Source organism: Gavia stellata, chromosome 12 (genome assembly GCF_030936135.1).
Source record: "Gavia stellata isolate bGavSte3 chromosome 12, bGavSte3.hap2, whole genome shotgun sequence".
NCBI classification, from domain to species: Eukaryota; Metazoa; Chordata; class Aves; order Gaviiformes; family Gaviidae; genus Gavia; species Gavia stellata.
In genome coordinates, this window is record NC_082605.1 from 23,548,175 (window position 1) to 23,573,329 (window position 25,155).

At 43.4% G+C, this 25,155-nt stretch overlaps 1 protein-coding gene across 2 annotated transcripts in view; it reads left to right on the forward strand.

Moving 5' to 3' along the window:
- ITPR1 (inositol 1,4,5-trisphosphate receptor type 1) overlaps positions 1-25,155 on the forward strand; it is a 167,338-nt gene that overhangs the window by 12,760 nt on the left and 129,423 nt on the right. For both annotated transcript variants that reach the window (XM_059823204.1, XM_059823205.1), the window contains exon 3: positions 24,547-24,662. In XM_059823204.1, coding sequence (XP_059679187.1) covers positions 24,547-24,662 — 116 coding nt within the window. The remainder of the gene's footprint in view (positions 1-24,546; positions 24,663-25,155) is intronic.

Below are 25,155 nucleotides of genomic sequence, written 5' to 3' on the forward strand. Positions count from 1 at the left end.
AGGTTGGGCGTGTAAAATATTGCCGTCAGTCCTCAACCCGTGACTTGAGAGCACATTTATTTCGCCTGGGAATCACTGACCTAGCCTTGGATGAGATTTTATCAAACTGGTAACCTGGAGTCAAAGGTTGTTGCTTGGCAGTATGGGAACTGTGATGAATTATCACGTTTTGTTCTGTGCAAGTTGGTTATTTGGGTATTAATATAGGAAAAATCTGTAATATGCAATCTGGGGCGGGAGGCTAGGTGAGCTGTCTGTTACTGACTTCTGTTTGAAATTTAAGTTCTCACTCAGCCTGCTCGGCCTTTCTGCCTGGCTGAACCGTATTGCCCGTGTAGCTTTCTGGAGTCACCGACATGCTGAATTTCCCTCACTGTAGGCTTTGAATGGTAGTTTGCAGCTAAGGAAGCTGAACTGCCTTCTCTCCAAGTCCGATGTCCAGGATCGTGACAGCGGAACGCAGCTTTGCTGGCATCTTGTTGGCCGTACCAGGACGAGAGCCTTTGTCATCCAGTCCTCTATCCCAAGTTCCGCAGTGATGAGCAGTGTTCCCTTACTGCTTGGTGCTTGAAAAAGGTTTAGACAAGGAGTATCTAAAGCATCTGAATGATGCTTACCAACTTGGTGGCAGCTTTTGTTACTTCTGTTAGCCGGAGTTACTACGGAATCATCACCTCCTCTGAGGTTAAAAGTGCCTGTAATTAGTCAAAAGCAACTGTAATTCACCTAATGAATTTCCTGAGACTTAGCCTTGGACTGTCCTGGACGAGTAGAAGCGCAAACATTTGGTGACAAACACAGCAGAGTTTGATTCAGAAAAACATTTTTCACCTTGAATGTGCTGACGCTTGCACAGCTGCGCTGTCAAGCAGATCCTCTTGGCTCTCTTGCTTTTGCTTCTGCGACATGTAGCTTATTCCTGATACAGCACGCAGTCACGGGGAGGTGTGATCCGTGTTCTTGGATCTTCCAATTCAGATTTGGATTAGCATGTTCATGCTTCAGGGTTTCCATTTTTCTGCCGTGTAAACCCAGCTGCCTTCCCCAGTAAACGTCAGGAAACCATACCTAGCTTTTTCTTTGGCAGAGGTATGAACGATACTCTCAAGTTTTTTCCACTTCATGTTTCTATATGACCAAATTTGATTTCCTCTTACCCCTTGACTTGGTGTGATCACGAGGTGTTTCGTTTTTCAGAGGGAGCAGATAAGTGCACTGACACCCCTGAGGATCTCGTCTCTGGCGAACTCGCCAGAGAGTTTGTTCTGTAGAATCTCACTTCTCTGTTGCTTGTAGGACAGAGTGAAGTTCTGTGCTGGTTGCGATAGCAGTAAGTTATACTAAAAGCTTCAATTATTTCAAAAAATAAGGCTTTATGTTTTGAAAGGACTTACAGTTCAAAAATATTTTCAATTTAGGTTATTTACTTCAGAAGAGAAGAGATAAATATGCTAAGTACCCATGCCGAAGAGGTCTTACAGGTACTGTCTCCAAGTGCCACACGGAAGTAATTTGTGAGAGGAACCCAGCCTCAACCCAGAAGTTCAATAATTTCACTTCTCATTTTCTGGGCAGCCAATTTTTCACTGAGCAAGAGTCCTGACTGAAGTGGTAGTATCTCTTCAGCTCAGGGAAGTCATGCTGTAAGTACTTCTGTTTGAGAGCAGTTGGAACAAACGGTGAGGCTGCCAGCATAGCCAGGCGTAAAAATGTGCCATTACGAAAGCCAGACCTCACCAGTTGTCTTCAGTGAGCAGTCTGTGACACACGCATCTTCCTCTGTTCCCACATTGCTCCTGGAGATTGAATACCCTCTCCTCGTTGCAGAATTTGGATTCGTCTTTCAAGATGAAGCATAGTACTTAAGGTGTCAACACCTGAGTATGATTTCTCTCCTTCAATTATTGATGCAGTAATAGCACCTCCAGCTGAGTTCTTCACATTGCTGGGTGGAGATCAAGGTGCCAGTGCTTATTTGTCAAGTTCCTTGTGCTGTGGGACCTGTCTGTATAAAAATCTCCAGTCTTGCCTGCATAGCTTTAAAGTCTGTGGTCCAAATGCTAGGAAACAAGTGAGTTCTTGGTGAAGGTTCTTGATTCTGAAAACTGCATTGCATTTTTTGCCATCCAGAAAGGGATTTGCTGCTTTGAGGTCAGTCTTGAAAAGCACCTACTGGTTCTTTAGGAATAAACTGGAAAATAGCAGTTTGTTTCCTTGCTTGACAACTGACTGGCTGGGGTAGGGAGTTGCAAAAATCCTGCATTAGCATTTAATGGCCCCCAACAAATGCAACTGGTATAAAGAAGCCTTATGCTTCTCACCTAGAAAAAGTATTGTTTGTAACTATAGTTATGCTGACTTCTCTCATTTGCTTTTAAAAAAAAATCGGTATATGTAGGAGGCTGTTTCTTACGCACTGCGCTTGCCTTTTAAACTTCTGACTTTGTGGTGGTAGCGAAGGACGAAATGCATGCAGTGTTTGGCGTAGTTTTGTGGAAGCTCAGGTGGAGGCTTTCTGCCAGCTGGTAACTGGTAATGGAGCTGTTTGCCTCTGCTGTCAGCTGGTCTGGATGCAGCCTTGCAGAGAAATGTGAGCTCGGTAGCTCTTATTAAATACTGCTATCTTGCTGGGAAAGTCAAAGCGTTTAGGTTGGCATGTCTCTTGCGAATGTTTCAAACACTAGAATAGCCATTACGGATTGACTGACACTAAATGCAGTGTTCCTCAAAAATCTTATTCTAATGAACAACTTATTATGCAGTCAAGTAAGAAAGTTACTTATGTGTTAGGACTAATGCTTGCTTCATGCCTAATTTGTGAAAATAACCAGTATTGAGTTCTCAGTGTTGGCAATTATCATCTGTTTTGATTATGTAATATACAGAAGTTCAGTGAAAACATAACTCCTTGTATTTTGGTTGAAGAGTCTTTCTGTAGCTGTGTCAGATTTTTAGAATAAGAAATCGCCTCCAAGCTCTACTGACAGCGGAGAAACCGTGACATTGCTAGAAAACGCTGCGACAGGATCCTCTCCTGCTTTAACTAGAACAAATTATCTCCGAGTCAGATTTTATTAAGGATACAGGAAGCTTTGCTATGAAAAGCAATCTGGTAGCACTTAGACCTTGTATTTAGTGAATGTCAGCCCTTTTATTCGTCGAGGTTAAAAATTACACAAGAAAAAAATAAACACAGAACTCATAGGCATGAGGAAGTGAGAGAGCTGGATGAGGGAGCAGCCATCCTGAAAAGGGAAAAATCTTAGCTATATCTACAGAAATCCTTCCCCCCCCTTCAGAGTGGTGCGTGATCTCCAGCCGGCAGCGGTTAACTTCAAATCCCCCCCTGGGGCAGGGGGTCAGGCTGGCGGTGGCCCCGCAGTCTCTAGGACCAGGGTGGGGGCTTGGTACAACAGGACTTGTTTGTGTTAGGGATTCCAGTCCATGACTGCTCCTTATGCTGTAAAGCTGCGTGTTATTTTTGAAGAGACAAGAATAAATCTTAGTATTATTAGAATGTAAGCGGTACCTATGTGGAAAGAGGAAAAGTTTCATCCCTTTGCTGCACGCCTCTGGAGTGGAATTGTTAGAGCCTGATGACGCTGGGGTACTGAACGTGACCAGAGCGAGAGAGGATTGAGCTGGGTTTTTAGAATCATAGAATCATTTAGGTTGGAAAAGACCTTTAAGATCATAAAGTCCTTTTAAGTCCACCACCAAACCGTGTCCCTAAGTGCCTCATCCATATGTCTTTTAGAAACCTCCAGTGATGGTGACTCCACCACCTCCCTGGGCAGCCTCTTCCAGTGCTTCACCGCTCTCTCAGTAGAGAAATTTTTCCTAATATCCAGCCTGAACCTCCCCAGCACAACGTGAGGCCATTTCCTCTTGTCCTATTGCTTGTCACTTGGGAGAAGAGACCCACCTCCCCACAACCCCCTTTCAGGTAGTTGCAGAGAGCAAGAAGGTCTCAAAGGTCTTTTTGTTGAGTGTTTCTCAAAACACCTTCAAAAAGCAGAAGTTGCAGTACTGATCTGCCAAATGCTCCACCAGGCCAGCCTGGAAGTTCGGATTGATCGGCACCAAAGGCTTCAGAGAAAGGCTGAGGAACCAAGTGGTGGGTTTGTGGTGTCGCTGGGTCATGAAGGGCACAGCACAGACAGGGATGGCTTTCTCAACTACAGAATTTTTCTGTTAATTTGGCGAGATGCTCTTGTCAGAAGCATCACTTCTCACTTATGTCTTAACATCAATATTAAGCAAAGGTGCTTTTTGGAGCATGTATGTACATAGAACTTTTTGAGGGGTTGTGTTGACTTAGTACTGTCCTTCAAAAGTACGTTTTACGTATTGATTAAAAAGCAAATAATTATCCGTAGCCATGTGATCACAACAAAGTGACACTAGAAAGGTGATAAGAACAAGAGTAACTCAATTATCAAGTTCTTCTGGGAAACAAAAATTGTATCTTACATGGTTGCTGTAAGAGCATTTAGCTACGGAAACAGGATGGTGACGGCATGCCCTGCCTGCGCGCAGTACTGAGCGATCCATCGGAGAATCGGCTTTCCCTGCTGCCAAGTACATACTCTAAATAGGAACGACAGCACCCTATGAGCTAGTGTCTTAGGGATCGGAGGGTAAAGTCTGAAGGCAGTATGGATTTTATGGATAATTCATGGTTATCATTGACAAGTTTTAAAATAAGCTAAGAATTTATAGCCTCCCACTCCTTCTCAGGCAGATGGCCTTGGTCATGGAGAATGACAGTGAGGAGAAGATCCTTCAAGTATGATCTACAAGATTTAATTCCAGATACATTTTTTTCCATATGCTATCAGTCATGTGCTTAAAGTTTTTGTGTTTTGTGGAGAGTTGGGAGTCTTGACAGATGATAATTCTGCATTGGGATCAGAATTGGTCTGGGGAGAACTCTTAGGAATTTAACAGCTCATTTGTCTTACAGTCTCCTTGCAGGTTGGCTTGTGTATATATGTAAAAATAAAAAGAGAAATTGCAAGCAAAGGGAGTACACTATGTATAGGAGATTTTAGATTTAAATGGAGTAGCTTTTATGATGAATATCCACGAATATTTCAAAGCAGCTTCTTTTAAGCTTAATATTATGCTTGACATTGAATTTCTAATTTTTATCTGATGCAACAATTGAGAAGGTGTTTTCCTATTTATTTGGTTTTAGTATTTCGCTGAAGTTACCTTGAAAGGTCAGCAGCTATCACCATAGCTTTTCAGTCTTCACAATCCCCAATGCTAAACCATAGTTTTGAGGACCTTGAAGGCATATGGGTAGCAGAGAAAGCTGTAAAGGGAACAAATGTGAGTAATTAGCGCTTTGCTGCTATGGAATGTTTGGTTGAGGGGAAACCCTGCAGCTGTGTTGAGGCTAAACTCGTTTCAGTCAGTGTGATCTTGGCTTGAGGAATGACTTCAGACCAAGCCTGCCCTGGCAGTTCAATTTATCAAGGACCGGGAGGAAGCTGCCCTTAAAATGGGGTAGAGTTTTTGGACGAGTGTTGAGTTGGGGTGCAGGAATTGAGGCAGACGTGATGGCAGGCATAGCAGTGCGTTTCCAGAGGGGTATCACCGTTCGCTTGTGCTGCCTCTGCCCTCCAAGCCAGCATCCATTCAATGGGAAGCAGAAGGGATGGGGGAGAGAGGAAAGCCCTTTGCCGGCCTTTGAGAAGATGGGGAGTTCCTATGGGATTCTTATTCTTTACATTGGCGAGAATAACTGGATATTCAGAATAAAACTGGCTAAAATATTTTATTCTTGTAACTTCGCCAAGAAACCTTTATTGAAAAGAGTACGAAGATATTGAAGTTTTTAATTTTCTGAAGTTGAAAAGAAAAGAGAAACACGAACTGTGGGGAAAACTGTAGAAGTTCTTGGAATAAAAATAGTCAGAAAACATCGTTCTTTTTTCAGACACTTTCTTGGGGGCAGGGGATTTCTGTTTGCAGAAATTTCTTCCTTTCAGCTTTCTGTGTAAAAGCTTTCATAACTGATAGCTTGCATATGTTTGTGCTGTATTGAGGATCTTTGTGATCCTTTGCTGAGGTTCATGCCTGCCTAAAACGTGGCTGTCTGATAACTGGGAAGGGATTGAGCGGAGCTGTCTGCTTCGCATGCAGAATTAATTCCCTCTTGCTGTACCTTGTGGTCCCTTGAGGTGCTCCCAATGTTTATATTTTCTGTTCTCCTTATTGTACCTTTTCTGTGCAGAAACTACTGGATTTGTTTCTACTCTGTTTTTATAGGTAGAGTGAGCCTGGTCATTGCTTCGATGGCCCTGCTGCTACCGTAGCTGTAAAACCACAACTGGAGGTAGTGGGGAGGGGGTGCTAACTGTAAAGTTTGGAGGGGGAAAAAAAAAGACCTTGAGGTTTTACTGAAACCTCAGATTAGTTCCACCAGTCCATTGCCACGGCCTGGTTTGTTCGCTGTGCGTGCAGAAGTGAGAGTCCTGACTTGGCGAAGTACATTGAGACAGTGCGATCTGAGAGCCCAAACAATTAACTACTCCAAAAAGCAATGTGATATGCGTGCAGGGTTTAAATTATGGCTAATACAGGTTTAAAGTTAAACATTGTGTTGGGAACTAGACATCAAAGTACTCAAGAGAAACCAAACCAAAAAACACACCACCACCACCCCAAAAAAAAGGAGAAAAGGGGGAAAAAAAGTGTCAGGAAAATGAGTTGCAGCTTTAGTCTTAGAAACTCAGTAACGTTAAAAGAAAAACTCTTATACTTCAGAGATTTTGAAGTGCCTGTCACTTAACGTTCCTTCCTTCGAGTCGTGGTTAAAGGCCCATTGCCGAAACCACAGTGACTCAGCTACTTGGAGTATCTGTTCAGTTAGCGTGTGGCTTGTACTGGAAGCCCTATGATGTTCTCCCACCTCCAAAGACTGGTTTTACTGGTGGATACTTTATTGGAAGTATCTTTTGCACTATGCTAATTTTAAACATACTTTAAATATTTGAAGAAGAGTAAAGGCATAGTACCCTGATATTGGTAAGTAGAAAGGAGAATATTTGTTTATAAATTTTTACAATTTTGCAAATGCAAAGGTAAGTTTATCTAGATTTTTTCACTTTCGACAGTGACTGCTCCAGAAACAGTGCTGCCTAACGTTTATTGCAGTATAGTGCTGGATTATTCTGATCTCTGCCGAAGGACTGAAAATTAGTCCCTTGGATATTTTGGGGGTTAAATCAGTTAACTTGAAGAAAGGAACAGTTCCTCCTGTGGTGCTTTGGCCTCTTCGGATCTGTGTGCTGGTCAGATGGCGCCTTCAGAATAGTCCGTGGACATCCTTGCATGCATCAGTATGTACATCTTGTCTCTCTGGTTGTGATGTCAGATAAATTCTTCTGTGTTCCTCCGTACAGCACCACATGTTCTTGAGGACAGGACCTGCCTGGTTCTGTGCTTTCTGTCCTCAAGCTCTTTGCTTGGGAATCGTACGGGTGGCTTGGAGGGAGTTGGTTCTGGACAGAGCTTTTGCAGAATCAATTGCGTGGCCTGGTGAGAGATGTTTCTGAAGGCATCAAAGGGAATTTTTGAGCAAAACCTACGTGAATATACATAAAACAGAACTAGTAGGTTGTACAGGAAGGAACTGTGTGAATCTATCCTTCAAAGTGGTAGGGCTGCAATATATCTTTTTGTCCTTATTGAGTGGACAGAAGCTTGAGGGTGGTAGGAGGAATAGATGACAGCGACCAGGTATTTGTGATGATTAAGAAAAGTAAGGTGTTTAATGGAATAACCCTTCCTTAAGAAGTAATGATCTACAGGACAACTTCTTTACTAGTCTGAGATTAAGCTTTGTCAGGCAGCATCCTGTGTGGGTTTTCTGTGCTTACGAGTCTGTGGCACAAGCAGCTGTCAGGTTGGGCTTTTTAGATTCATATGGAGCTAGTCCAACCTCTCGATTAAATTTATGCAACTGACTGAATTGCTGAAGTGGACATCTTGCTTTGCAATGATTCTTGATTACTAGTATCATGCTGGTGCTAGATCTGAGGACACAGAAATAATCTCTTATTCATTTTTCTCTGTATTTCCCTGTTGGTACACAGAAGTGTTGCCATGGAGGAGAGCGTGGGGTGGGAGTAGGCAGGAACCAGCTGCTTTAGGGCCACGCTGGGAGGAAGAACGGGGGAGGATAATGCATGAAGTCTGCTCTTGCAAGCAGTCCTGGAACTTTGCTGTCAAGTGTTGCGTGAGTTCATTACGGAAGAGCTTTGAAGGCACGTAGGGAAAGGTGGCCCTTTCAAAGAGAGGGAATCGGCTTTCTCTGCACCGCTTGGGAGGGAAGAGGTTACAGAGCTAACGTTGCGTGGTGGACTTCATGGGCCTTTGTTGTTAGTCAAGAGTGCATTGGCAATCTTGGGCGCCTTCATGCATTGTTTAAACAAGTACTGCTTTTTAATGATGTGGCCCCTCAAGGATGCAAGGATGTGCAGTACAACTGTATTACTTTTTAAAAATGCTTTGCAAATTTTTAATCTAGCCAGCACAATAAGTTTGCTGATAATTAAGTAACACTCCTTTACCTGGAATACGCTTGTGACCTGGCCAGCTGGCTTTTGTGTGTGTGCATTAACGTTTGTTTGTCTTTTATCATGAGGTCAGGTGTTCCTGCAGTTCACTTTGGGTAGCTGCGTGCTCTTTGAGGCCAAGACTCACCATAGCGTTGGAAGCCTTTTCCTGTTGGTCATATCTCTACAGAGCAGCAAACTGACAGCGCAGGACAGAATGAGAGGAAATGGCCTCATGTTGCGCCAGGGGAGGTTTAGGCTGGATATTAGGAAAAATTTATTTCCTGAGAGAGCGGTGAAGCACTGGAAGAGGCTGCCCAGGGAGGTGGTGGAGTCACCATCCCTGGAGGGGTTCAAGGAACGTGTGGACGTGGCACTGTGGGACATGGTTTAGTGGGCATGGTGGGGTTGGGGTGATGGTTGGATTTGATGGTCCTACAGGTCTTTTCCAACCTTAGTGATTCTGTGATTCTGTGACTGGATGTAACAGTGAAATTACATGAGATAGCATTTTTGCAATTGGATGACCCCTTCTGCTTGCTTCTGTCCATATTATCTTTTTGTAAAAGTACGCAGTGGTCAGTCGTGGGCATGGCTGAGTCCAGGTTTGATTAAAAAAAGTCCTCCTCAACTGCTCCCACGTATTGGGAAGTGGAAATCTGGGTACCAAGAGATCAAGGAAGATAATGTGATAGTCTTTCTGCATGCCTGGCATCTCTGTCAGTGTTGCAATCATTTTGACCCATTTTTGTTAGCATTTTCCAATGATTTGTGAAAACTTCAATCATAAATCTACTAGACCTTACAAAATGGGGACTGCAGGGATAATTTCTTCATCAGATTTCATTAGAATAGAGCAAAAGGGTGTTCTGTTGCTGAACTGAAGGATCCATCCTTGCTACATCACAGTGGGTATATCAGCAGTTTCAGTTTAAATATTTTTAGTAAAAAAAAAAGTTCATTTGTATACATAACAAGCATATGGCTTAAGGCTTCTACTCAGAAGTTATTTGGATGTATTTATTAGTAAAAGTACCATGCGGGGATGTTTGACAAGAAAAACTTGTTCTCTGGAATAAGGTTGGGGTTTATGAAGTTAATTAGTATTCCACGAGCAGCTCTCGAGAGAAGGCTGGAAGCTTTCTGATTTTAGCGGTCATTTGTGTCCCCAAACGTGGGTTGTCTGAGAGTGTGGGCTATCTGATGACAATTTTCAAGACATGTTATGGTAAAGAAGTGGAGATAATATGCATGAAAATTACAGTATTTGGCAATGTTTGTAGTAGTGCAAGTTCTGGGATGGAATACAAAAACTCTGGTACATCCTTGCTCTGGCAGGTCGTGTGCTGTGACCTACCATCGCGCTTCCAGCCTCAGTATTTCCTTTTAAAAAATGTGATTACTCTCACAATGTCCTAGTAGCGTTTTGGCTCAGAAACTTGCTTCTATACAGTGCAAACGATTCTCCAACACTTTCCTTGAGCAGCTCATCTGTTTCTCTTTACGGATTGAGTCTTTGTAATGTTTTTAACCATACTATAAATGGCTTCACCTTGTAAAAGCCTTCAAAGCTTTTTGGATGACCAAGCGAGGAAAACTGCATGGTGGAAGTGCTCCTGTGCTGAGGATGCAGGGTGCTAATGACCACTTAAGGTCTTTAATAGTCCTCTGTTTCTATGACAGTGGAAGATCATGGGAACATAATTCACTGCGTATGAGCTTGTACCAGCCAGTATCTTTTGGTTAAGTCTCACGATCCCTCTTTCTTAAAAAAGTTCATTTACCTTAATGTGTAGTATCGCTAGTGCGCTGATCTTTAGTGAGAGAATAATGGATTTGGGTCTGAAAAGATCTAATGTGCGGTTCGTGTATTTGAATGGAGAAGTAGCAGGCTTTTTGAACGTTTTCAAAGGGCGGATAGAAGGCACACTCGGTATCTTGAAGTTCACCTTTTAAAAATCCAGAGACATGGCAGACAAGTAAATTTAAACCACTGCTTCTAGTGACTTCCTTTTCATACTGTGATTAGTAAAATTGAAAGTCAATGAGGAAAGTCCCAAGTGCTCATCCAGATCTCAGGAAACTACAGAGAATCGACTTTTTACATCTTTGTCACTTAGTTTTTTTTGTTTCACATAACGTGCATATCCTCTCGTGTTTTGAGGGGAGTTTTTGTTCTGCCCGTATCAGTTATCTTTGAATAAGGTCCAGATATTTACTCAGTACAGTTGGCACTTTCCATGATTAAGCCTTTGGATAGCATCAGTGTCTGGGTTCCATTTACAATTTGCTGAAATAGTCTTTATTTCTGAACTCCCAGGCAGAATCTATTTTCTGAGCACCTCTAATACCAAGAATACTCTCAATCGGTCTTTCATAACTCGTGTCTCTTTTATCCTATGAGAGTCACTTGTTGGTTCAAGAGGCTGATGTGCTTGTTTTTCCAAAAGCATGTGTTAAGATTGCTGTGGGTAAAAATGATCCCTGGGGTCTGCAGATGGGCAACATAGTCAAGTGCTACCTCTTACTACTGCAATTTTCCTCTGAAGTCCTAAACCTAGAAAGCATAGTTTCAGACCTCCGCCGTGGGAGAGCTGGCATGGGCTGGTGCATTGAGTGCTCGTGGAGCTGCTGGTGCCAAGGGCGTTTTTTGGTGGTTGAAAAGAGCAACCGGCACCGTAACAGGCGGAACACCGCTGTTCGGACGTCACCGTTGATGTAGTTCTTGTGAACTCCTGTTAAATTTACAGCGGAGCGGGGGGGGGCTGCGGTAATTTTTAAAACACTCCACCACGTCTGTGGAACCAGCGGGGTTAGGTCCTGCCTCTGAATGCTCTTTGGTCTGTGGTTGGGGCTGCCTTGACTGTGAGTCGCCGGTTCAGGCTGTCCCGGCATCTCCCCACCAAAGGATTTCATCTGCCTGCACTGTGGCTCCGTTCCAGCCAGCAGACCAACAGCTGCAAATCGATGTTATCAAATCTATTGGGTATGATCGGGTTTTTTTTAGTTCCTTCTGCTGTTTCTGAATGCCAAGATCTTGTGTAGAAAAGGAAAATTAATCTGAAACCTGAATAAATTAATCTGAAACTTGAAATCCTGAGAATCACGGCATAAACCTGACATAGATCTGGAAGTAGAGGCTGGACCACCTGACACAACCAGAAAACAGTTTTAATACAATTATGATACAAATAATAATTGAAAAAAAAGACAGTAATTGAAACAAATGAAGGAGGAGAAGGTACAGGAGCAGACAATGTTAAGAGGACTTCAGTGTGTCTTTCTGAACTGCGAAGGTTATTGCTGCTTTGAGACTACTGACGAAGGTGGTATCGTGATCCAAGATGACTGTCTTTGCTGACTCTGGGCGGATACGAGTATAGGATGTGTTCCGACAGTGATGCAGCTGGTGTTAGTTAATAGCTCTCACCAGCCCATCCATCACTTTTCAATCCAGCTTTCTTCCCCACTGATTGATATGTTATCATTATGTCAATAAGACAGCTTGAAAGATGGCTTAAAACATTGAAAATAGCGAATTATAGTTCTCTATGGAAAAGGAAATTTTTGAAATGGATGTAGCACTAAGTGGTTTGAATACATTTGTTTTCTCTAGGCTTTTCAGAAACAAATACAGGTAGGGATGTATGTTGTGGTGGCAATGGTCACGCCTTGAGGGCGAGACGGTAATGCCCAGCCCCTTCTGCTGCTTCCCTTGGCAATGCAAGTGCCTTGATGCATTGTTGTTATGGACGGAGGGCTTCATTACAGGTCCATCCTAACGATCAGTTAAAGGCTGGGAAAATGCATGGTTCTCAATGTTATGGACAAACTTTATCAGTGCTGCAGTGATAGCTAGGTAAAGGTTTAGTCAGCGCTTTGTTTCCCCTCCTGTTTTTCAGCTGATTCTGCATTGCTGCGAAGGCCTCCCAGCTGTGACTGTCAAATGCCACACTAATGTACAGATTTGCTCATCTTTTTGCAGCTGGCAGGAGAGGGGACTGAAATGAATGGATCTGTCAATTCACACGCGCGGTGAGAAGGCAACAATTACTAGGCTTTGAAATTCAATGACTGGTAAATATTGTGTTCTTGAAGGTAAATCGGCTTAAGAAGCAAGCGGCATTCAGGATTTGAACGCGCAGGCGGATGCCGGTGGCTTGGTGTTGGTAGAGGGCTGCCGTGAGTGCTGCGGGTTGGGGGGGCAAATTAGAAAGCCAAGTATTGCAAAAGTGGAGCCCCTGAGAGCGTGGGGCAGGGGAGCTGCCGCGTCGGCTGGTGCAGCTCTTGTGACAGAGGGGTAAGAAGACTTGACGTCCATCGCTTGCATGTTCTTACTCTGGTATCAGCGTAATGGGGGGGTTTTTTTGTTGCTCTTGTCTCAAGGATTTCAGGGAAATAAGGCAGGCATTGTCAGGTGGAATTACAGCACCTGAAAACAAACTTCTTGGTCTGCTTAATAGTCAGACAAGAAGTTAAAGACACGAAACTGATGGTTTCCTTTGCAGGGATGTGTCAACTCCTTGATTTATTGTATGAAGCTTTGGTGTTACTGTCGTGGGCTGTTACGGCCTGTTCTCCAGGAACATAAGCGGTTGTGATAAACTGAGGACTCCTAGAAGCTGCTGTGTCCATCGGAAAGTAGACACCAAATTAACACGGAGTGTTTATTTCTGCCAAAGGCTTGCACTTGGAGCCTGTATGAAACATCCCTTAGAGATGGATGAGAGCGTGTTCTATTTCTTTTTTTCTGGAAGATAGTGAAGTAGGAGAGCAGGCTAAAATAAATTGAATGATACCCGTGTGGTTTTTTTTTTAAAAAAAAAAAAAGAAAGAAAAAACCCAACTCAGTTTCTTTTGAAGTTGAAAAATGAGCAGTATTCTCTTCAGCAACTCCACCGTTGTGCCTGTCCTCATCAGGTAGCATACCGGCAGCTTCGTACCACAGGGTGAAACCTGTGTCAATCTAGGATATGCAGCGCATCCTTAGGATTTGGATTTTTGGTTTTGCATGCTCCCTGCACTCAGGAGCCAAGCACTTCAGGTGACGGTAAGTGCCCCATCAGCATCTCTTTCCAGACGGAATCTGTGGCGAGTCCGTTGCCTAGTTAGAGTGACGGCATTGCGTTGCACTAAAAAAAAAAGCCAAACTCCAGTAAGAATGTGCTGTCGGCTCCTGCCGGCTGGGATAAATGCCTTCAGGCCTCCGCTGGCAGGCTCTGCTTCCTCTCATGGTCGCTGAACATTTGTTCTTCCCATTCGCAATCCGGTCTAGTGAAGCTGGCTTATTCGCATTTCTATTATCCAGCTGTCTGGCTTTCCTAATCCCGCATGGCTTTGCTGCCTTGGCTTCCAGCTCTCACTCGCCTTATTTGGTAAAGCAGTGCTCTTAAGCAGTTCCTGGAAGGGGCTGTTTTACTAGTTTAGGGACTATTTTCCACTTTCATTTTTGATCTTTAAAGCTATAGATTGGGTTTCAGCAGCAGTGCTGGCATGGCTTAACTCTTCAGTGCTGTCAGACTGGAATATTGTGCATTTTAGAAGTGCTCGAAGTGTTTTATTCTCTGCGGTAAAACCCTGGTATGCTGCTGCAGACAATTTGAGCAGAAGCAATATATGGCAGCACTTGTGTTTACAGCGTATACATACCTTGTCAGCATAATCTACATTTCAAAATGACAACCAGAGTGCGATCGCCGGTGCTAAGGCTACGTTATGGAGGACTCGGCCAGATTTTAATTAGCTGCATGATTTGTTGGCGTCTTCCGTGCTCAGTTCCTGAGAAGGGGAGTGGCGTACAGCGATGGAGTGAACCTCAACAGATTGAGTAGCATCGTTTGATAGGCTTCAGCAAGAGCATCTCTGGTCCCCTGCCAAAAGGACGGTGACTGTTTAAAGTAGAGAGAGGGAGGGGGCCTCAGTAAGTGAGGTGAAAGACTCAAGCCAAGCCTAGGAACAGAAAGCGAGGAGTAAAGCTTTCAGACTGAGGAAATGGATGTGGCCACTGGTGTTCTACTCTGTTTGCCTGGGAGTGCCGCACTGTTCAGTAGCATGACTCGGCTCTGTTTAACTCCAGGGTGGTGTTTCCTATCGTTAAGGCAGGTCTGGGTTTTTTGCATTTGTCTTTGCTTTGCTAAACTCTTCAAATAGTGCTGCTCAAGTCCATCTGTAGCCTGTTACTGGAAGTCTGAGCATCCTTACGGATGCTGTCTGCTCCTGACGGTGTAGCGCTGGGTATCTGCTGCCACGCTGCTGGTAAAGGCATTTTTCACAGCTGGCCATCCTCTGCAAGCTGCACAGAGAGGATGACGACTTGGGAATTCATTCAGGATTACCGTGAAAATGGAAGAAACTAGCTGAAAAACGGCGTTGCAGTTCAGTGGGGGCATAAGTCAAAGTCTGCGCTTAGCTGACTGCATCCAGGGAGGAGGCGGATGGGCATGTGCGGCAATGCGGTAGGGAAGGATCCGGGGATTGCAGGAATCACTGTTTGAATAGGAGTTGTCGATGCTGTGCTGTCACAAAAAGAGCAATTGCTGCCTTGGAATATATAAAAAGAAACATTGCCAAAGGACAGTAATTATTTTTTCCGATTTTACTTCCTGGCAGAGCCTCAAGTGAAGTATCTTGTTTAGTGTTGCACCTCATGCTTCCATAAGATAGGAGCCAACTAGAGACAATCCCGAGGAGGGTAATGGTCAGGAACAAGACCAATTAGTCTTGCATCTCGGTAGTTGTGAGACAGGGACGGAGAAGCCTGTAAATACTGCTGGGAGAGGGAAGAGAAGTTCTGTTCTCCGTGCCCACATGGAGGGAGAAAGAAGTAATGGGCTTAAATTGTACAAATAAATAGGTTGGTTAGAGAAATAGTGGAGTGCCGGAATAGATGACTTCAGGAGATATGTCAGGAATGGAGCAGGCATAGTTCATTCTGCCTTCGGGAGGGAGGGGTGAGCTGAGTAAGCTTTCTAAGGGTCTGCCAGTCCTGTGAGCCTGTGGTATTGGCAATTCTGCAGAAGGCAGAGGGGCCAGAAACTGGGAAGACAGTGCTCAGTGCAGAAGGAAAGAAACAAATAAGCATGTCAGGCAAGGGAACCCAACCACTTCATTAGCGTAAGAAAAATCAAAGCCCTGAATTCAGTTTTATTATTTCTTCAGTTCTTCCAACCTAGACTTCAATAATATTATCAAATATTTATTTAACTGCCCTCTGTCTTATTTTTTGGCGATGTGGGTTTTCTTTAAGCCAAATGCATTTAAAAGCTGAAAATCGAGTTGCATTATTGAACAGATGAAAAATTTGCCTTTTGCTTTGTGTGATGCTGTGGTGACTCGTTTCTTATGACACGCATGCAAAATGTTCTTAGAAATGACTTCTATTATGCCGTGCAGTTGTGTCAGCTCTGTCTAATAGCACAACTGTATTCTTCCCATACTGCTCAACATCAGCGCTTTCAGAGGGTGTTTGAAATTTGATCTTTCTTGTTCTTCCTGTGCTCGGACTGTCGGAGCCGTTCCCCACCGCCTGCCCCCACTTCCTGACCCGTTTTGAGCAGGAACTTTATTCCGGAAAAGCAGGAACAAGCGAAGAAGCGAGTGTGAAAATGAAATCCACGGGGCGAGTAGTTGAAATAAGACGAAACATGGCCAACAGATAACACAGTTTGGTTTGCTGCCAGGGTAAAATGCTACCGACGTAGACCAAAAAGACCTGACGATTTTGAGGAAGAATGTCCCAGGCTCCACATTCTGAGACTTGTGGTTTAGTGCCTCGCAGGGAGATTTATCATGGAGACTATTAAGAGGGAGATGGGGGATGGCTTCCCGGGTTAAGAATGCAGCTCTCAAGGCTGGGACAAAGGCTAAAGCCACAACAGTTTACTTAAAAATGTTTCTGCAACACTTATGCACATTAGTTTGCTGAATTCCCTTCATATAAAGTACGAATACTTCTCCTCATAGTGTGTAAAAATTGATTTTTTGGTACTTGTGGGAGAGAGAAGGGGTTGGCCTTTGGACTTGCCTCTTGGCAAGGTTTGCCTCTGCTCCAGGATTTCTTTTTGTGCTGGACCAGAGATGGAGATGAGCTAAGACAGTAAAAACACTCCCTGAAACCAAGAGCTTTCTTCAGATCCTGGGTCAGCTCAAAGTAATGTGTGCCGTTGGGAACTCTTCTGTTTTATGGCTTATGTTTGTTACTAGCCAGGAGCCACCGTGGTGCTTTGACTTCTTCTAAAGGTTCTTGAGATGACTCTTAAGTAGCTTCTCGTGGTCTAAGTTATCCTTTGCGTCCGTCAATTAGACCTGTTCCTTAACGCTTTCAAGGGTACCTGGCGCGTTCGCTCTGTCCTTAACAGTTTTCTCTGAGGTAACCCGGTGTGGGTTTTGTCTTCATATATCTGTTGTAGCCCTGTGTACGGCCCCTCCGGGGACATGTTCTCCATCGCGGTGCCACTCCTCAGCGACACGGAGGCTGCCCGCTGTCTTGCATTCTCTAACCTGACCTCCGAGATGTCAAATGGGATAGGTTTTAGTTAAATGTATCGGGGTGGTTTATTTTTTCTACTTGTGTTGCTGTTCCTTCTGGCTTTGTGTTTTCACAAAGCATCTTCACCCAGCGTTGCTCGTACCAGAGATTGAAAAACGAATCTGGTCTTTCCTGTAAATGTTTCCTTTTGGAACTGCCTGTATATCCAGTGTCTAAATATTTCTCTCTTTTCGAGTAGCAGTTTTCTTTTTGAAGGAGACCAAAGAGGTTACATGCAGAAATAAAACAAACACTGCTGTATTCTGAACTCCTTGGTACCTAAGCTGTTTACTTAAAGGTGCATTTCTCACGTTAGTCTTTTGCTAGGTTTTTGGGCACTTGGCTTCCGTTCTGGTCTTGAGGGCTTTGGAGGGTGTTTGCTTGTCGTGTTGTGCGTTGTCTGTGCTTTGGTTCTTAATTCACCCTGAGCCATGGCAGTGTGTCCAGAGCCTCACGAGATGGTTTTCCCTGCAGGCGAGGAGCTGTGTGTTTGCTCTTCCTCACTGGACGGAAGTTACCTTGCTCAGTTTTCGCTGCAGGGCAGCCTTATCCCACAGTACATCTCAGTACGTCTAAAATGCTGTGTTTATTATTGTAAAGTTACTACCAATGTTGCGTGGAATCATATGCTGATTTGTTATGTGTTCAAAAAGCCAGTGCTTTTTAATTAATGCTGCGTTAATGAGTACTGTTAATTTAGTAGGCATTGATATTCAGTGTCCAGCTCTCAGGTCTATAATTTTTCACTCTCCGAAATCACTGTTGCAGTCTCCTCCCTTTGTTTGGTTTGATACATCAGCTCTAAGTTAATAACAATTACATTATTTCCTATGTTATTACAGCTTGAAAAAATGAAGTAGTGATTTCCATTGGTAGAACTATACATGAATGACTACAATGGCAAGAGGGTGGTTACCCTAATGTCTTGCAGATATGAATTGAGGGTGGTTATTTTAACATAAAAATTAAAATACATTTAGATCATAAATCATGCAGGCTCTCCACTTAAGTGCTGGTTGCAAGGGCAATTTTCCTCCTTTATTCTGCTTTAAAAAGAAAAGCATTGAAAGCCCTTGAAACAGGTAAGGTGCAACAGCATGCAGAAGGGAGGTAACAGACTTCACGGCAGCAGAAACCTCTAATATATTTTGTCACGTAATTAGTTGAGCGTTTGAATCCTGAATGATGCAGCGACATGTGCAATGGTGACGAGCTCTTTGGGCTTGGAATACAAATGCCCTTCTCACCTGCGCTTAAATTTTTCCCCACTTGTGGCATGGCAGAACTGTTGCCAGTGTGAGATTTGACTTCAGTCATCTTCTTCCACTGGGCTAAATGTGGACGGATCAGGTTTGTTTTCTTGCTTGTTTTGCCGGAGCTGCGGATGGAGTGGGCTCTGCCGGGACAGCAGGTCAAGTGCTTAGTGCCTCCTGACAAAATATGTGTTTTGAAATGGTTTGCTGTGCTCCCAGCAAAGCCTGTTCACTGCAAATTGAAAATGAAAGGATGTCTTCTCATCACAAAGACAGTAATTTCAGTAGGATCAGGTTCTTTTTTTCTCCCTCTTTATGGAAATGCAGGAATGATTAATAATCAACACATTTCTGTAGCTGCTTTTGTTCGGTATTCTTTGAACCTCTTAGGCTGTCATCTATTCATTTTAAACCTCAGAAGGAACAAGTATAGAAATAGGCAATGTAGTAATCCAAGGGCTTCTGAGGAGGTGAAACTTGCCTGTGATTGAAGATACGCATTTTGTATTATTCTATATGCCTCCTGCGTGAAAATATTTCACTTAAACACAAAAGAGGTCTTCATTTTGTCTTTAAATAAATAATCTCTTCATGCTGTGGAGTGTTATCATCCTTGTGAGTGTATCAAAGCTGTGCAACTTGCATAAATGTAAAGTCGAGAAATTCTATTTGCAATATTTCCATCATTGCCAGCTATGTTACTTCATCCTCTTTGCTGCTATTTTTTATATATAAAATAAAAATCAAAAAGTACTGTCCTTACATTTATTCTCTACTGTGAGCAGGCTTTGGCCTTGGGGAAATATCAGGTATCTAAGTATAGAAAAGTCTGAAGAGAAGCTGCTGAATTTCAACAGGGAATTGCTAATTTTCTTTTAATTTTAGTATTGCTGCGCAAAAAGAAGTTTGTTTTTTTCAAGTAACGAAGAAACAGCTGTGTTGGTGTTAAGTATTCAGTGGGTTTTGTAAGTGACTTATTGAAAAATCTTCATCTTTAGAGATTTCCCTCATCTGAAAGTACTCTGAAGTATGATTTTTGAGAGAGGGAATAATTTTTCTTGACTCTTACCTTTCTCCAGTTGGCATTTGGTAAAGTCTGGGTCTGTGTTTAAAAAATGAAATTAGGACACACCTTTTTGTTGCCAACAAAGTATGTGATGCCTGCTTTCTCTAATTGCAGAAAAGTTGGTAAAGACTTTCTGCTAAACGCTTAAAATAGCCAGGGGAGATTTGGAAAAATGAGGAGTGGTGTATTACACAACCAGCCTGGCTGAAGCTAAAAGTACTTCCAGATCATTCAGAAACAAGCACACTAGAGAATGGCAGAGTGAGAAAAGTTTCGTGCTGCAACTCAACTGATCCAAGCTGATCACAGTGTGAAAGTAGCAAAGATGGAAAGTTTTAGCAGTGGCTGGTGTCCAGCTGTCACCCAGCAAAGGCACCGCGAAGAGCTTTGGATGTCGGCGGTGTTTCACAGAATCACTAAGGTTGGAAAAGACCTGTAAGACCACCAAGCCCAACCATCACCCCAACACCACCATGTCCACTAAACCATGTCCCGCAGTGCCACGTCCACACATTCCTTGAACACCTCCAGTGATGGGGACTCCACCACCTCCCTGGGCAGCCTCTTCCAGTGCTTCACCGCTCTCTCAGGAAATAAATTTTTCCTAATATCCAGCCTAAACCTCCCCTGGCGCAACTTGAGGCCGTTTCCTCTCATTTTATCAACTATCATTTCAGCAACTTTCTGAGCTGTTGTCATATATCGAGGGTAGAACTGACATAATAACATCACTTAATGCCCCAAGTGGTAGGCAGACCCTCTGAAGGGAAGACTGGAATTGCATTGGTATATTTGAGTTATCTATTTCTAGGCAGCTTGTGGTGAAAGAAGGTGACTGTATCTTGGGTGGGCTCTGAAATACTTCACTCGCTTCTCCAAATCACTCCAGCCTCTCTGAAGTTAGTGGGTATTTGCAATTTTGGACAGGTCTTGCATTCTATTTTAAAATAATCTTATTAACTTGCTACCTAAATGCTTCTTAAATTCCCATGCAACAGAGCCCATTTTAAAAAAAGAAAGAAAAAAAATCAGTCTGGTCAGGCTTTTTACTGTGCTATGAAAACAGAAATTGTGCATACCCAATGGAATTGAACCCCAGAGGTAGAAGAGGACGGGGTTAGCCAGCAAGCCGGCTGTCATGGGGCAGCACCAAAAGGCATCTTGCCGATGTTCTCATGTGTGAAACAGTCACGGTCTGTTTCCTAGATCAGGTCCTGCATCTGTGCGCCCAGATGCTGTTACCCCTTTAGAGGGACGGACCATACGATAATTTTCGCTTGCTCCGCAGCAGCTTGCCTGCCCCCACGCAATGCAGCTCTTGCTCACTACGGGATGGAGGTAGAAGCACCGCCGAGGCTTGAGGTTGGCTGAAAGTTTCCATTATGGGATGCTCTTCCAGCCCGATGGTTTTAAGTTTTGCTGTTTTGGCTGTTGTTTTGGTGGGTTTTTTGCCAGATGCTTTTCTTGGATGCGTTTTCAAAGGAAGATCTGCATTCCTAAAAAGCGATTGGCAAAATACTATGTTTATGGTTAGGGAAAAAAGCCCAGCTCTTTGTAAAGTTCTTGTTCCTTATGCTTTGGGAGGGTAAGGTGCCTTGGATGATGAAGTTGGGAAACCTTGGGAGATGAGGATTGTCTGGGCAAAACATAATCCCTCCTCAAGTATTAGGTGGAGACCTATACGTTGCTGTCATGGGGGGAAAAGAGAAGGGATGGATTAATCAGTTGTTGGGGGCTGAATAAATTAATTGGGATGGAAGCAGAGAATCTGACTGGTTGGGCTTGGAGTGGCAGGAAAGGTTGGAAGTTTGGAACTATGACTGGGTAGGAAAGAAGCAAGGTCTGATACAAGAGAAGGGAATGGAAAAGGAAGAAGAGAAATTTAAGAGCACATAGAAAGAATTGCAGTTGGCGTGGTGCAGCTGGCAAGTTTCTCTCTTCGCTGGACCCCAGAACACTTCAGAACATAGAATTTTCCAGTGTTTCCAGTATCCTTGATTTTCATTATTCCTCTCTGGTGCTGGTACATGCAGAGGATAACCAAACATTACTGAAAATATTTTTCTGAGCTTCAGGTAGCAGAGCCCCACGTGGGGATGCGAATGTCCGAACAGTGAGAGCATTCATGTATCACATGGTGCAGTTCTGGTCTTACTCAGTCCACTTTATTAGATGGAAAGGCAGTTGCTGACAGAAGAACAGGACTTAGCTTGGAAACATTGAAATGCACATTTTTATACAACTTACACAATTATGCAATCACTTTTTCCTGCAGGACCTTTGTTCGGTGTTCAGGCTTGATGATGTGTCATCGTTTCATCAGCAGTTACGTAGTATTTTATTTTTAGCCTTACGCAGTGTGCAATTCTGCCATTTTTCATGGTAGATCATGAAGATCTGAAAAGAAAATGCATTCCTTCATGGTTAATATTCAGCAAACAGTGTATAATAAGATGTAATTACTTTGCAGTAATAGCTTTATTTATCACCTTTCCTATGTAGCTGAAGCTGCTTGAATCCAGGATCAGGGCAGAGAGCTGATTGTTTCAGCTGCATGGGCTTCATTTTGGATCTGTTAGACCTAACTTCCAGAGCATAGTGTCTGACAAGCAGTCGGTTTATCTTACACAGTCGTCACTACTGTGGGTTGCAGATTGCTGACCGTGATGGTACTCAGCTAGCACATCCTTGCATGTTGATTTTTGTAAACATATAAGGCTATGGAATCTGAAGATCTACAAGTCTTCTGGCCATAAAGTTCATGTAGTTTGACCCATGGTGAAATATATTTGGTACTAACCAGCCTCTGGAGGTCATATTAAGGTGAATAAGGCTAAGTTTAACTCCTCAACCACTTAAGAAATAGATTTCATAGAACAAATACTACGGGGAAAAAAGAAGTTGGGTGCTTTTCATTGTTTGTTTTAGATCTGTAGCTTTCTAACCAGGACAAAAATCTAAGAAAAACATGTTATGTTTTCCCTTCTTGCGTCGGACAAGGTCAAACACTTACAGACCTCTCCCCTGTGCTACAGGGAAGAGAGGGGGTTGCTTGCAGTTAACAGTTTAGAAGTTAAGCCTAACTTGACAACTTTCTTGACTGAAAAGGATGGGAAAAAGTACACTTGTGACTAAATCTAGCGTACAATTAATTCCTCTATGCAGTTCTGTGTGTTAATTGCTGTCATTGTGTGAACTGATGGTTTAAGCAAAAATAGAAAATTTTATAACTGGTGCGTTGCTTACAATGCATAGTCTTAGCTTAAAGTGCCAGCCTGCAGTGGCTTTTTGAATCTATTCTGTGCTGTCAATCTCTGTGAATCATCTTTATGTAAATGAAAAATACGTTGAAGAGAGCAAACCTGGCAAGTGTGGCTTGCACTTCGTTTTCCACTTGTCTTGTTTGTTCAGAAGCCGTAAGTTGGTAGTGTCAAAGTGGAGGTGAGTATTTCTGGATAGACGCAATTAAATCTCCTGCCACATGCCCTCAGCTCTTTCTCTCTTTCCCCAGGACATGTCACCCCATTAAAGGTCCCCAGTGCCATACCCAGCTCCTGCTGTATCTGTTGCTGGCGTACTGGGCCACCCGCTACGCAGGCTGCAGGAATTGCTGTGGTGGTTTGGGACGGGTGGGTCAGCCCAGTTGGCAGTCGGTGCCTCAGTGTGGGATGAAAGGGCGATCTGCTACCAGTGCTTCACCCCGTTAGAAGGGGATTTTGTTTCGAAGACAGACCTTTGCCCGGTGTGCTCTAACGGTGCTTTGAGGATGGATTAGGCAGGCAGCGCAACATCAAATGGGTCTAGGAACGTGTGGATGTGGCACTGCAGGACATGGTTTAGTGGGCATGGTGGGGTTGGTTGATGGTTGGACTTGATGATCTTACAGGTCTTTTCCAACCTTAGTGATTCCGTGATTCTGTGAAAAGAGCCAAAGTGTCCATCTCAAACAGCATCCCGAGCTAAAATTACCAAGGTCTGTCTGCAGTGGGGCACGGCCGCCTCAGCAAGGTTGACCTGTGGCAGAGCTGAAATGACTCGTCTTCAGCGTGGGGTCTTTCTCTTTTTGGTTGACACGCGTCCAGTGCGTCTGTTAGCAAAGTAGCCCGTAAGCAGCTGTGCCTTTCAGACAATGAAGAGAAAACCCCCAGGTGGGTCTCTCCCCAGCTTGCTGCTCCCCTAATTGCAGTGTGAGAATATACCAGGAGCCTCGAGAAATACTATGTGAATTAGAAGCCTGAAGTCTTGCATCCACGCCATCGCCAAGGAGGAGCTGGGAGCAGCCCCTCTGGCTTTTTCGGCCCTTTGTCTTAAACTTTGAAGCTGCTACTTTAGGCACTGTCTTTGAACAGCTTTATTTTTTTGCGTGTTCTGTTGCTAAGCAACAGAGAAGAGGAAAAATAGTAAACGCAGCTAATTTGGTTTTATTACTGATAAGCTAGCATCTCTTTAATATAAAAAATGTATTTTTAATAAGACTAATGAGCTGTAATTCCTGGCTTTCGCCAGGCAGAATGTTAAATAAACAGTGTCAATGGACTGGGTAAAGAACCCGTCACCCCGGGGGGTTTACTGTTACCTGGAACTATGCTTTGAACGTCTGTGCTGGTGCGTGCTATTGTTTGGGGGGTATTTTACACTGCTGCTATTTTATTGGGTGAGTTTCTCCAATTCTTTTGTGCCTCATTTTCCCTAGCAATAGAAGGGATCTGATTTAAAAACTAAACAACAAAAAAAACCCCAAACCAAAACCCCCCAACCTAACATTCATTGTGTGAAGTAGCATAGCTGCTAAAGTAGAAAAACGAGAAGTTCTAAGTGTGTAAAATGGATCTGTTTGCCTGGGAAAGCGTTGAAACGTGTTACCATTTTAGTATGGCAGCGTTTTTGACTGGGACAAGTTATAAATTTTCTTGTCTTGCATCAGATGTTTGGCAGCAACAGTTAATTTTTACTGTTCATGGGGCAACATTCCTGTTGCTCAAAAAAGCATTTGTCTGATCAAGAGCTTTTCAGAATTTGTTTATAAATCTTTCCTTGCTGTTGGAATATTTGGACAATGTTAGCAGCAAAAATCCAGGTAATTATGAATGGTTGAAGCAATCTCTCTGTTTATTTCATCTATTTTTATAGATTGCCTGTTCAAACTATGTCCCATGAACCGGTACTCTGCTCAAAAGCAGTTCTGGAAAGCAGCAAAGCCAGGAGCTAACAGCACAACGGATGCCGTGCTACTCAATAAACTGCATGTAAGTATTCATGTTTAGGCTGCTGTTGATCATCAACGCTCTCATCTGTACTGCTTTAAATAAGTATTTCCAATCAACGTGACACACTTTAACCTGGAGACAGCAAGGAATTGTATAGAAACCAGTATACAAGACTGCTTTTGAGACATTGACTGAGATCCAGCTCTTTAAACATCCTCTGATTTATGACAAAATGCTGTTCAAGGTCTGTGTCCCAATATCGGTATGTACGATACTGGGTTAAAGTCACGGTAGCCATTTAAGCTTTCGTCGTTAACCTGTGCTAACCTGTAGTAGTGCTCCACGTGGGCATTTTGGGTGGTAACAGCGTAGAAATGGGACCCTTCAAACAGCTACACAGAGTAGAGGATTCTCAGGCATTGCATTGCGACGTGGGGAGTCACGGGCGTTAGCTCTGCTGGTGGATGCCATCTGAGCTACCGGTCTGATAAATCTATTGGGATTCCTCACACAAACATAGCTGCTGTTGATA